This window comes from Psittacula echo, assembly GCF_963264785.1.
Source record: "Psittacula echo genome assembly, chromosome: Z".
NCBI classification, from domain to species: domain Eukaryota; kingdom Metazoa; phylum Chordata; class Aves; order Psittaciformes; family Psittacidae; genus Psittacula; species Psittacula echo.
The window spans coordinates 51648031-51660934 of record NC_137742.1 but is presented as its reverse complement, the minus strand read 5'-3'; the positions used below and the strand labels follow the sequence as shown (position 1 = coordinate 51660934).

The following is a 12904-nucleotide window of genomic DNA, read 5'->3' as shown; positions in this document are numbered from 1 at the left end:
CATTGCTCCTGAAACAGGAGTTTTCAGCCTATGAAAGTGCATGTGGATGGGTACATGAAACTATGTGGCATATTTAACAAGTATAGAGATATGCCTTCAGTACCTTCCTAAATATACAGTTATCAGCATAGAAATCTTCTCAACCAAAAGGCGCATCTAAATCACAGTGTTTAATAACCATCACTGTAATTGAGAATAGATTTTTACCTATTCTGTTTCTTCGCTTCTACTCCTTTGTATGTTGAGTGAAAACCTGCTTGCTCTGTTAGGTTTAAATTCACTATAAATTTTATTAGGTACCCTTGCTTTTATTAGGAAGAACAGTGAGTACTTTCTTTGCCTTCTGTATATTTTTATAATTTTATAGATTTTTAACATACTCTCCCACCATCTGTTTCCAATCCAGAGAATTTGAGATTTGAAATTCAGGCAGTGACTAGTCAGTTACTATCTCTAATTTCTTCAAATGGATGCAAAATTTTTAAACTTCTTTTTTTTTTCCAAGAAACTAAATCAGATTCTGAAATCAGTACAGTACTGTCAAAAATATATCCTGAGAAAGAAATGCCATGTTATTTTTACTAGTTTATTTCTTTTCCATTTCAGAAACCATTCCTCATGGTAGTGGTGGAAATGCAAACAGTCACTATTTCTCTAATCCTAGTTATCATACTCTAACTCAATGCACTACCCCACCTCATGTCAACAACATGGACAGGCTGACCCTGGCAAAGGTAAAGCATAAAAATCTGGATCCTTTTGTGTAAATGAGCCTTTGATTTGCTTCCCTAATGTTTCTTGTTTAGTTTTACTTTCCCTGATTATCACATGGAAATTCAGAAACTTTCCATCAGTTTCAGTTTCTATAACCTATCTTTCTTTGATACAGGCAAAAACCAGCCAGCTGTTTGTGAACCTTAAAAACGTGGAACCTGGAAAACGAGGCAACATCATGGACTACACAGGGACACTGCCTGCAGACTGGAAACATGGTGGCTACCTCAATGAGCTTGGTAATAAGGAGAATGTGAATGTTACTTAGTGTGTTTGGGATGGGTTGAAAACCAGGGATGTTTTCCTGGTTCTCCACTTAGGGTAATGCCAGGCTTGTTAGACTGTGTGTGAGGTTCAGGGTCATGGATCTGACCTTCCATTAAGGCAGCATTCTTACAGATAAAAAAAAAAGTAACTCCTTTTGAGGAATCAGTCACAGCAAATCAGTCTGATGCCCAATGGAGACAAGATGTGCAAAGTATCTCATTTTTATAAAAAGATTTGTTTATCAATTAGTTTCATAAAATAATGGGTACTGTACAATAAGGCTCTGCTTTTTGTACAATTTTTACATTGTACAAAAATTACATATTCTTTTTAAATAAATTAGGGGTTGTATATGAATTAGTAACCAAGTGCCAGGTCTCTGAAGACAGTTGTCAGGCACTGTTGATTGCTGATGTTTACATTGGGATTTATATTGAGAGAAATCTATTACTAACAGATAATTGCAAAGCTATAGACTTAGACAATAGGTGTTTAGGCCACAGGGCTTATAAGAGAATTATTCTGCTGAGGTAGAAATTAGTCCCAAGGCAATTTTAAAAGCTTTAGAAGCTGTTATCTAATAATTTTTCTCTGATTTTAAAACTATTCTGTTTATTTGTGCTGTTTTTCTCAGGTGCTTTTGGACTTGATAGGGGATATTTGGGAAAGTCCCTGAAAGGTGAGGTGATTTTCTGATGCATTTGAGTGAATGGTGTAGACATTCAGTTTACTCTTCTAATTACTCTTTGGCTTCTGTGTGAAGAAAACATAAAATAATTTTGGACTAAGTTATTCCTAGACATTAAATCAATGCATGATTTTTCTTTTCTTTTGAGAAGAAGGTTAAAATAAAATAAAATAAAATAAAATAAAATAAAATAATAAAACAAAACCCCAACAAACTACAAAAAACAAAACAACAAGCCAAGCCTTTTTAAGTCCCCTTTGTGTCACATCCATCAAATATTTCTGTAACAGCTGAGTCACAAAATAGTTCTATTCTAAATAGACAGCAGAACAGGGATGGCCCTTGAATTCAGCCTAGAGAGCCAGGTAAGGATGCATGCTGCCTCTGATGAAAGACTTTAAAAGTGATACAATTCCTCTTGCAACTGGTATGGTAGGACTGCATGACTACAAGCCTGCACTGCTTCATCACATTCACTGCAGGCCTTTGAAAAGGATGTGAAAATATGAATAGAGAGGAATTATAAGCTTCAGAAATTCAGGGTAGTGATGATATTTTTATCTTTTGAATTATCTGGTTTTCTTGTAAGATTTCATACTGGACCATACTGGTATGTGTCACTATTTTTGTTATATGATTCAGGTATGCCAAGGGTGACTAGAATTGCCTGGATATCCAGAAAATGAAGAAAGTGTAGCTAAGCGTTAATATGAATGAGACAAAATAAATATGTAGGCAAAAAGCAGCTGGTTTGTCACCTTATGTATAATACATGACAATTCATCTGAAGGAGTGGTTTTATTATACCTGACATTTCCTGGATTTGGGTCACAACAACCCCATGCAATGCTACAGGCCTTGGAAAGCATGGCTGGAAAGGTGCTCAGTGGAAAAGGCCCTGGGGGTGCTGATTGATGGAGCTGAACATGATCCAGCTTGTGCCTGGGCAGCCAAGAAGGCCAGTGGCATCCTGGCCTGTATCAGCTTCCTGTGGTCAGCAGGGCCAGGGCAGTGATCATCCCCCTGTACTTGGCACTGGTGAAGCTGCACCTCAAATCCTGTGCTCAGTTCTGGGCCCTTCACTACAAGAGAGACATTGATGTGCTCGAGTGGGTCCAGAGAAGGGCAATGAAGCTGCTGAAGGGTCTGGAGAGTAAGTCTTATGAGGAGTGGCTGAGGGACCTGGGGGTGCTGAGTCTGGAGAAGAGAAGGCTCAGGGGAAGGCCTTATTATTCCCTCAGCTACATGAAAGGAGGTTGTAGTGAGGTGCGGGTCGGTCTCTTCTCCCAAGTAACAAGTGATAGGACAAGAGGAAATAGCCCCAGGCTGCACCAGGGGAGGTTTAGACTGGATGTAGGAAAAATTTCTTCGCAGAGAGGGTGATCAGGCATTGGAACAGGCTGCCCAGAGAATTGCTGGAATCACCATCCCTGGAGATACTTTAAAGATGAGTAGATGTGGCGCTTATGGACATGGTTTAGTGATGGACTTGGCAGTGCTGGGTTAACAGTTGGACGCAATGAGCTTAAAGGTCTTTTCCAACCTAAACAATTCTATGGTTAAGGGAAGCCCAATTAAAAATATACTAAAGCAGTCACAAAGTGAAGCACCTACCCACTGACAGGTTCACTAAGGTCAGTCTCATGCTTCATATTCAGTCAGGAACAAGCTTGGAAAATCTCAGCTCTAAAGCTTAAATAACACAGCATATCACAGAACAACACAGAAAACAAAGGAACACAGACACCACAAAATCTCTTCCCAGCATAAGAAAACACATCTTCTCTTAAACTACAGTTATCTGTCCTTCAGTTAAATCCTGAAATAACAAGCCACCTGATGTTTTGTTTTCAGTTCTGTTTGCACCTTACAGAAACTTTTAAGAAGATGGTTACTCTTTCAGTGTGGCCCATACTCAAATTCTCATAGAATCATAGAGGGCTTAGGGTTGGAAAAGACTTGCAGATCGTCTAGTTCCAAACCCCCTGTCATGGGAAGGGATGCCTCCCACTAGACCATGCTGCTCAAGGCTGTGTCCAACCTGGTCTTGAACACTGCCAGAGATGTAGCATTTCTTTGGGCAACCTGTTCCAGTGCTTCACCACCGTCACAGTAAAGAACTTCTTCCTTGTATCTAACCTGAACTTCCCCTGTTTAACTTCAAAGCCATTACCCCTTGTCCTATCACTACAGTTGCAATGAAGAGTACCTCCCCAGCATCATTGTAGGCCTGCTTCAGATACTGGAAGGCTGCTATGAGATCTCCACACAGCCTTCTCTTCTCCAGGCTGAACAGCCCCAACTTTCTCAGCCTGTCTTCATACGGGAGGTGCTCCAGTCCCCTCATCATTCTTGTGGCTCTCCTCTGGACTTGCTCCAACAGCTGTTGGACGTAGACATGTTCTTATGCTTAGGACACCAAAACTGCACACAGTGCTAAAAGTGGGGTCTCATGAGAGCAGAGTAGAGGGCAGGATCACCTTCGACCTGCTGGTCACGCTCCTTTGGATGCAGCCCAGGATATGGTTGGCTTTCTGGGCTGTGAGCGCACACTGAAGCCAGATCATGTTAAGTTTCTCGTTGACCAGCACCCCCAAGTCCTTCTCTGCAGGGCTGCTCTGAACCTGTTCTCTGCCCGACCTGTAGCTGGGCCTGGGATTGCTCCGACCCAGGTGTAGGACCTTGCACCTTGCATGGTTGAACTTCATGAGATTGGCATAGTCCCACCTCTCAAGCAGGTCAAGGTCCATCTGGATGGCATTCCTTCCCTCCAGTGTATCAACTGAACCACACAGCTTGGTGTCATTGGCAAACTTGCTGAGGGCGCACTCAATCCCACTGTCCATGACACCAAAAAACAGGATCAGTCTCAACGCCAATCCCTGAGGGACACCACTCGTTACTTATCTCCAGTTGGACATGGAGCCATTGACCACAACTCTTTGCATGCGGCCATCCAGCCAGTTCTTTATCCACTGAGTGGTCCACCCATCAAATTGATGTCTCTCCAATTTAGAGACAAGGATGTCATGTGGGACAGTGTGAAACACTTTGCACAAGTCCAGGTAGACAACATCAACTGCTTTCCCCTGTCCATCAGTTTCGTAGCCCCATCATAGAAGGCCACCAAATCGGTCAGGCATGATTTGCCTGTCACCAGCCACCTCATTGTCTTTCATGTACCCTAAAATGGTTTCTAAGAGAATCTGCTCTATGATCCTGCCAGGCACAGAGATGAGACTGACTGGTCTATAGTTCCTTGGGTCTTCCATTTTCCCCTTCTTTTCCCTTTTTCCAGTCATCGTGAACTTCACCTGACTGCCATGATTTTTTAAATATGATGGACAGTGGCTTAGCAACTTCATTCGCGAGCTCCTTCAGGACCCGTGGATGGATTTCATCAGGTCCCATGGGCTTGTGCACATTCAGTTTCCTAAGATGATCAAACTGGACAACCTTAACTTCACCCTATCATTTGCTCAGACACTGCTATTGGGAGCAGTCTTAGATAATTTAATAGTGTCCTGAGTTTAGCAATTAGAAAGGCAAAAAGTATTCTGAAGTTCCTTCTAAAAACTGGTTCTACACATTTTCTGTAGTTAATTCTTGCTACTATTTTAATGAGAACTGAAGGTTCTCAGACCTTGTAAAAGAAATTTCCTGCTGGCAAGATCAAGCCCATAAAAAAGCATAGCATTAGACGTACTTTGCTGCACGTACTTTTGAAGTGCTATGACTGGTTTCCACTTAAATAATCATTTATGGGTAACTTTTTTGAACTCAAAGAATGCCCTGGTTAGCAGCAATGTCCATAGTATGTAGCATGCTTGAGAGAACAATTGTTTTTCTTTTTGCAGATCTAGTGAAGAACTCAGAATACAATTTAAGTAATTGCTCTTTAAGTAGTTCTGAGAACCCATATGCTACTATAAAAGACCCACCAGCTCTTGTACCAAAAAATTCAGAATGTGGATATGTTGAAATGAAGTCACCAGCACGCAGGGACTCCCCATATGCTGAGATCGCTGGATCTGCTTCAGCCAACAAGAACATTTATGAAGTTGGTGAGTACAAAATCTACTTCTAGATTTGGAAGGTTAAGAACAAAGAGCACAGGGTTTTTATTCTTTGAATCATTCTAAACAGAACACATGAAAAATTACTGAAAAAAAAAGATGATGCATTCAGAGTCTGTTTTCTGCTCAAAAGCTGTAACAATCTCATTCTTTTGACATAAGCAGTATAATTCACAAGAACAGAGTTTGAAATACTTTCAGCTCTGTTCTGTAACCTAGAGGTACCTCTGAATTTCCCTGGTTTGAAAGCCTTTCTTTAAACAACAGCATAAGATAAGCTTAGCATTTGATTGCAGTATAATTCAACACTAGATTAGGCTGTCAAGTACTGAATACAGCTGAATTAAGTTTATCGGAGGAATAGGAAAGATCTGTTTCCTCCCTTTGGTCAGAAAAAACAGCATCTTCACCAACAGATGTAGTATTTAATTGATATGGGCCACATCTAGCTACCGTTTTAGTATAGTTATAGAAAACTTCGGGGTCGCGCGGAAAGGTAGTTGTCCTAATGGTGTTTCTAAGGATTTTTATAAAATCTTGAATAAAAGTTGTGAGTGTTTTGGGATTTTTTTTGTTGGTTGTTTTTTGTTTTGTTTCTTTTTTTAAGGTTTTGTTTTTTGTTTTTGTTTTGTTTTGTTTTTTCAGTTTGTCCACACACAGAGAACAGATGCTGGTCCACTTGCTTCTGTCAGTAAATATACTCATGGCAGGGCCCTGTTGCAAGCCCACAGGTGTAACTTATTTTAAAGCCAAAACCCCTAAACATCAGCCTTTGTTTTTACACCTGTATTTCAGGACTAAGCCTGACAAGGAATCCCTACATTGATGCAGAAAGGAGGGGATATATTTTAATGTGAACTGAAATGAAATACAGTGTTTGCCTTCTCTTTGTCACTTCTGGCGTTAAAAGTATGTGCTCTCTTTTATCACAGAACCTACGGTGAGTGTTGTCCAGGGAGCATTCAGCAGCAGTGGACGTTTCAGCCAGGATCCTTATGATCTTCCAAAAAACAGCCATATTCCATGTCATTATGACTTGCTACCAGTTCGAGATAGCCCTAAATCCTCTGCAAAAGGGGTCAACAGTGAATGAGCCCAAAAGCTGATGTGTGGCACAGTGGGACTCTGAAGGGGCAAAGTGGCATGGTTGTGCTCCTTCCTCTAGTTTTACCATCATATTTGGCTCCTAATCTGTCCAGCAGACAAGTGCTGTACATTAAACAGAATCTCAACATGAGGTTTGTATGGTGTATACAAGTGACAGATGGACAAATGCCACACTCTGGGGATCCTGTTCATGCTTTTTTGTTTTCATGGCAGTAAATTTTACAGAAACAGGTATGCAATACATTTATACTGAAATATACTGGCTTAAAAACATTAGTTTGCGGATCAGTGTTGATAACAACCCATTTCAACAATTTTAAATATAGACTTCATGTTTGTCACGTTTGAGTAGAAATACTCCCAGGACACTGGAAATTACCAAATACCACTTCATATAGGTGATCTGATTTACTAGTTATGTAGAAGAAAAACTGCCTTGCCAAATTTTACCTTCCATTCTGATCTTTAGTCAAGACATACTAAGAGACAAGATCTGATGGGGATAAGTAAGCACAATTCTGCAGTTTGGGAAATCTGTCATTACACTTTTTTGTCCATTACTGGTGGTAGGCATACCATGCTTGAATAGTTTTGCAGATAAAATCATTGTGTACATCAGTATTACATGCCTCGAGATCTCTTGGTACTGCAGCACCAGTCTTCAACGAATGTTTTGCTACTGTTCATATGTTGCAGTTCTGACCACTGTTTCTGCTGTACACAACAAGTAATCTATCACATATCACTAATCACTTCATAAATATGTGACTTAAATCAGTTTATTTTTGTCACCGTGGACTGATTATGTAAGGAGTGGACAAAGGTGATGACTGCTGTAAATCTTAACTGCAAGGAAGGGTTTACATTTTATAAACAGGTAGTAATAATGACTGTATTATAGAATAAAAGTAGTAAAGTGTTCTGTTTTTTTCTTAGAAATAACTAAGCAATCTCTGTGCGTATTTGCTCAAAAGGCACCTTTTCTTTTTTATAGTTGATGTAGGGAAACGTGCTTAAGCTGGTCTTTTGCATTGCTAATAACGTGCTCCCCATTCTTAACTTGTGTCTCCATTTTTATGCTGCGTGTCTGTGTTTTTAGTGATCTAGCTTGTAACTGCAAAAGTACTTCACTATGTGCCCATTTCTTTTGCATTTTTGCTAACTGGACTTTATTTTATATGGTTATAGACACCTCTGTGCAGAAGGAAAAGGATTAAAGTAAGAATTCCTGTCATACTGATCTCTGTCAGAGGTAGTTAGTGTTAAGTAGTTTAACTTAACAAATTAACTAGGAAAAAAAAATAAATCCAAACCAACAAGGTGTTTTTGCTGAGGATAATAACAAGAATGCAGAAAAAAAAGTAAAAACCAGTCCCTCTGTGAAGTTTAGCTGATTCTGTCAACTGTATGGATGGAGACAATCTTTCCAAATGGCTCCTTTTCTCCAAAAGAGTCTGGTTTTTAAGTGCACAATTCAGTGGAAATTAAATTTGCCAAGGTATCCATGTATTGAGGGAAAATTGTTGCCCAGACATGTCAGCCTAAAAAAAAAAATAATGGTTGATATAGGTTGGACATTCTCTTTCAGTGGAAAGTTACCTTTAGAAACCTAAAAATGATGTCACAGTATTATTTCAGCTGCTGTTGCTGTCAGTGATGCTACCTGCTAAACATGGTCTACCAGGCAGTAAGGTTACCCTGGCAAGCTCTTCTACCCTGCCCTGGTGGTAACTCTGTGGCTTCTTGTGAATAGCTTGTCCTGGGGGTTGGTATATTCCCAATTGATGAGGGAAGGACACAAGTGGTTGCATTGTATGACATACAATGGGAAGCACTAGTCCTCTTTCTGCTTTTGGGGTCACATTTTGGCACATGAGACCTGTGATAATGACAATAGGAAAAGCAGTCAATAGGTCAAGAATTTGGTGTATGTGCTTCTCAACTTAGCACAGGGAGTGCCACAACAATTTTTATTGTTACATCTGGACTGTAATACAGTCTGAGACAAAGTATTATCACTACTGTGAGAGCATTGATATATTCTGAAGAAAATCACAACCAGTTGCCTTTGGAATACTAAATGCAACAGAGGATCAACTGGAAGAAAAACTGGAAAAAAAAAATGGATTATTATTTTTTTTTTTTTTAAAAGGAACCCCAGAGCTGAAATGGAAGTACAGTTTGCTTTTAGTTTTTGTCACTGAAGTGGTGATAAATGAGAGATCTGCAGCTGAAGACATCATTGCGGATGTGTCCAAGCCTGAGAATGTATATGCCTGCATGAAGTGCACCGTGACATACTTGGCTCTTTCTAGCCATGAGCACTGGCTCTTTTGCAATTCCCTGGGCATTTCTTATATATCTTTGGAATAAATAATTTGATTATCTTTGCATTTTGCAAGTACAGAAATTAACTACAAGATTTCAAAAGCCAGTTACAATTTAATCCTTCTGTAAGGCAAAAGTATTGATTTGGTTTGTGTGCATATAGATAACACATAGAGCTAAGTGGTATATACTTGTGTTTGTACTGTATGAAACAGACGTTAAAATAAAACCTTTCTTCTCTCAAGCCATGAATAGCAAATGCTGTATTTAGCAATTGTGATCTCAAAAAAACTTATCTTCTTCCTCTGTGTAAAAATTTGGAGACCACAGATGATCTTCATAATATAACCAGTTCCTTTTTCATGTGAAAAAGTGAAGAGCTGAATAGATTACAATTGTTTGGAAATTTCCAGTATGTCACATATCCTCAAGTGATATATTCAGCCAAATATGCGTGAAAACAGATGAGTTTCTGATAATTTTGCCTATTTTGTATGTTCTAAATATATACATTACCAAAGTCTGCCTTTCTATTTGTGGGTTAAACTCCTGCTGCACAGTCAGCATTAAGCAATACCTGCATATATCTGAGCAGGATTTGCAATACGCATTGGTCAAGTAAATGACTTGTGAATTTATTTCAGTGAATGATCTTTGGCAGACACTCAGAAAACAGACTGCCTGCAGGGGTAATGTATCCTCGTTAAATGATGGCAGCGTGTCATTCCAAAGGAAAGAAGTGCATGGGACTCACATTAGGAATCCTGCTGTTTGCTGTATGGCTAGGGTGTATACTCTGCAGTCGATTTAAGACAACGCCAGCTTAATCCTCACAACCGACACACAGCCCTTTTTGTATCACAGTATGCTCTTCAGAGAACTTAAATATCTTTCAGCATATATACTATACTGTCCTGGATACAATAATTTTAGCAAACACCATCTACTCAGAGAACTGGCTTCATCACAGACAGTAACGGAAAGAGAGGCCTTGCCTCTATTCACGTTACAACAAGAAACATAGCATTGAAAATGGAGATAGCTATCCCTTAGCAACTTGTTATCAGTTTAATGAAGTGCAAAATGCTGCACAAAGTTAATAGCTGGTTTTAAAGTAAGTAGTGAGTATAAACTTTAGGTTTTAAATAATGTAGGCATATTAATTTTGGTCATTTAGAAGCATTGTAAACCTCAAAGCTTTTTACTATATCAAAGATTTTTAATCACAACACACTGTTACACATAAAATTTTGTCCTTATCTTGACGTACCCAGAAAACTCCCATTAATTGGAGATGTACATGAAGATTAGAGGGGAAAGATTTCATTGTACTCATAGTTTCTGTTGAGACAATCTGCAAAGTTAAGTTTATACTGAAGTGAAGTTGGGATAAAATCAAAAGTGGGGAACGTTATTTAAAATATAGTGAATTTTTCAAGTACTGTGACTTCAACTGAAATTTTTTATTAGAAATGTGTCCAAATAATAATCCTTAAACTGAAGCTCTAAAGTCTAGACTAAAGAATACAGAGCTAATTTTGACAAAAATGCTTTATATTAAAGATTATATATATATTAGTTAAAATTACTAAAGACAAAAGGGTGCATGTTTGTTAATTAATGTACAGAAAATCATGTAATTTAGTACGCTCCTATTAGTGCTCTAGCACTGAACCTAACTCTTCTATGTCCAGTTTTTTAGCCCACAACACTTCACTTTGATATGATTGAACTGTAATGTATTTTTAAAGAAAACCTATCAAGTATGCTTGGCTTTTTTTCTTAGCTGTAACAAAAAAGTGTTTTGTTGTGAAAATATATCTATTTTCCAAAGATGACTGATGTTCATCATTCTGCCCTTCACTACCATTTATTTCACTTCACATACCTGTAGGTTAATGTAATAAAGTTTCTAATGAAAGAAATACTTTGATTTTTTTTCCTTTGTTTTCCATTTCCTTAGGATGGAAATAGCATGGGAAATATAGAAAATATCACCCTTGTCCATGCTGGACCACCAAGTAATATATTTTATTTTCCCTTTTCTAGAAAGCAAGCAATTTATGAGATGCTATGCAGAAAATCAAGGCTGATATTGAACTATGGAACTTTTGTGATTACTGCCTGTTCCTGCAGGAATTAATTACGTAAACAGGGTGATGCTTTCCAGCCTGTCCCTTGAATATTTAAAGTTTTAACCTTGATTAAGATGGAGACCTGGGTTGCCAAAAGCAAGGCATTTTCCCTTTTTGTTAGGGTATTAGCCTTGGATTAACCCTTAGAAAAACAGTTAACCAAAATACAAACACAACTTAAAAGGGGTAACATGCATAATTTCTTTTTTATTATTCTGACCCCCAAACATGGATCTACAACACTGGCTAGAGACAGATGAGGTGGGAAATTTTTCTTTCCTATCACAGTTCAAGGATGAGAGACTGGCATTAAGAACTCATAATAGAAACAATAGAGTGGTTTGGATGGGAAGGAGATGAAGGTAGAAGATGAACCACAGCAAGCCTGTGACACCTTGTGGGAGTAAGCAGTGGAGCCCAGATGGCTGACAGGCTCTGCTGGAGTGCATGGAGGGTCTGTGGGACTTTGTCCTGCAGCCACCCAGGGAAGCACAAGATGTTGCTGAGTGAACCAGATGTGCCTGGAAAACGTCTGCCATGGCCACAGTGACCTGACGTGGTCTGAGAAGACACAACCGAGGCCTTGGTGACTGGCATGGAGTACTTACGCCAAGCACAAAAGAGAGGGGGATGGAGTAGTCAGTGGCACTGCAGTAACCCCAGATGCATGTGCTGGGACTGCAGTGCTAGTGGGGTGAGTGCCACAGGAACGGATGGTCTGCTGTGACATCCCTGAGTGACGGGTTCTGGTGTCCCCAAGCGATGTTTTGTGACCATGCATCCCTCGCTGCATTTGGTTGCTGAGTCTCACACAGATGGCTTGTGCCCTCACTTCAGCTGAGCAGTTGGCGAGATTTGAAGCCCTGAGTGAGGTCTTGGTGCTGGTGTGCTTGGGGGCTGTTCAGCTGCAGCGCTCAGAGGATCCTCCCCAGCCCTACCAGGTTCAGGCAGCCAGTAGACCCCCAGAGCTGCTCTTGCAGCAGCAGAGGTGAGCTAGGTGGGGAACTCTCACCTGGGGTGGTGAGCTGGGTGTGTTTCCTTTTTAGAGACCTGGGCATTTCTTTCACCCTCCCCAAGCCAGCCAGTGACCCTGGCCTCTCTTCCTTTCTAGTGTGATACCTCCTGCTGCAGTGGCAATGAGGGACACCTTCACCACCTCCCAGCTCACTGCTGCCCATGAAGAGCATGGCTGCAGTGCTGGACAACTGCTGTCAATATGCCTGGAGGGCTGGGAGGAGGCCAGCTCTGTACTGCCATGTCGCCACCAATTCTGCTATCCATGCATCCTGCATTGGTTTGAAAGCAAGCCTGAGTGCCCCCTCTGCAAGAGGAGGATCGTTTCTATCATGCCCCCGGTGCGGGCTGATGACGACTTTGAGGAGCATGTTGTCACACCATCTGCGGCATCATGTGTCATCAGCCGCCATGCAGGAGCTCCATAACCACCCCACTGCTCACAGCCCTGCAGCAACAGAACGACGGCTTATTGAACACCAGCTGCCCAGGTGGCTTCCAGCCACACACCTGGC

General features: G+C 40.4%; 1 protein-coding gene across 1 annotated transcript in view; it reads left to right on the top strand.

The window, feature by feature from the left end:
- MEGF10 (multiple EGF like domains 10) overlaps positions 1–7115 on the top strand; it is a gene marked incomplete at its 5' end in the record, with an annotated part of 70683 nt that extends 63568 nt beyond the window's left edge. Inside the window, 5 exons of the mRNA XM_080637366.1 lie at positions 607–734; positions 890–1013; positions 1676–1720; positions 5587–5793; positions 6738–7115. Of these exons, the coding sequence (XP_080493492.1) occupies positions 607–734; positions 890–1013; positions 1676–1720; positions 5587–5793; positions 6738–6898 (665 nt within the window). The 3' untranslated portion in view covers positions 6899–7115. The remainder of the gene's footprint in view (positions 1–606; positions 735–889; positions 1014–1675; positions 1721–5586; positions 5794–6737) is intronic.
- Positions 7116–12904: the final 5789 nt, after the last annotated feature.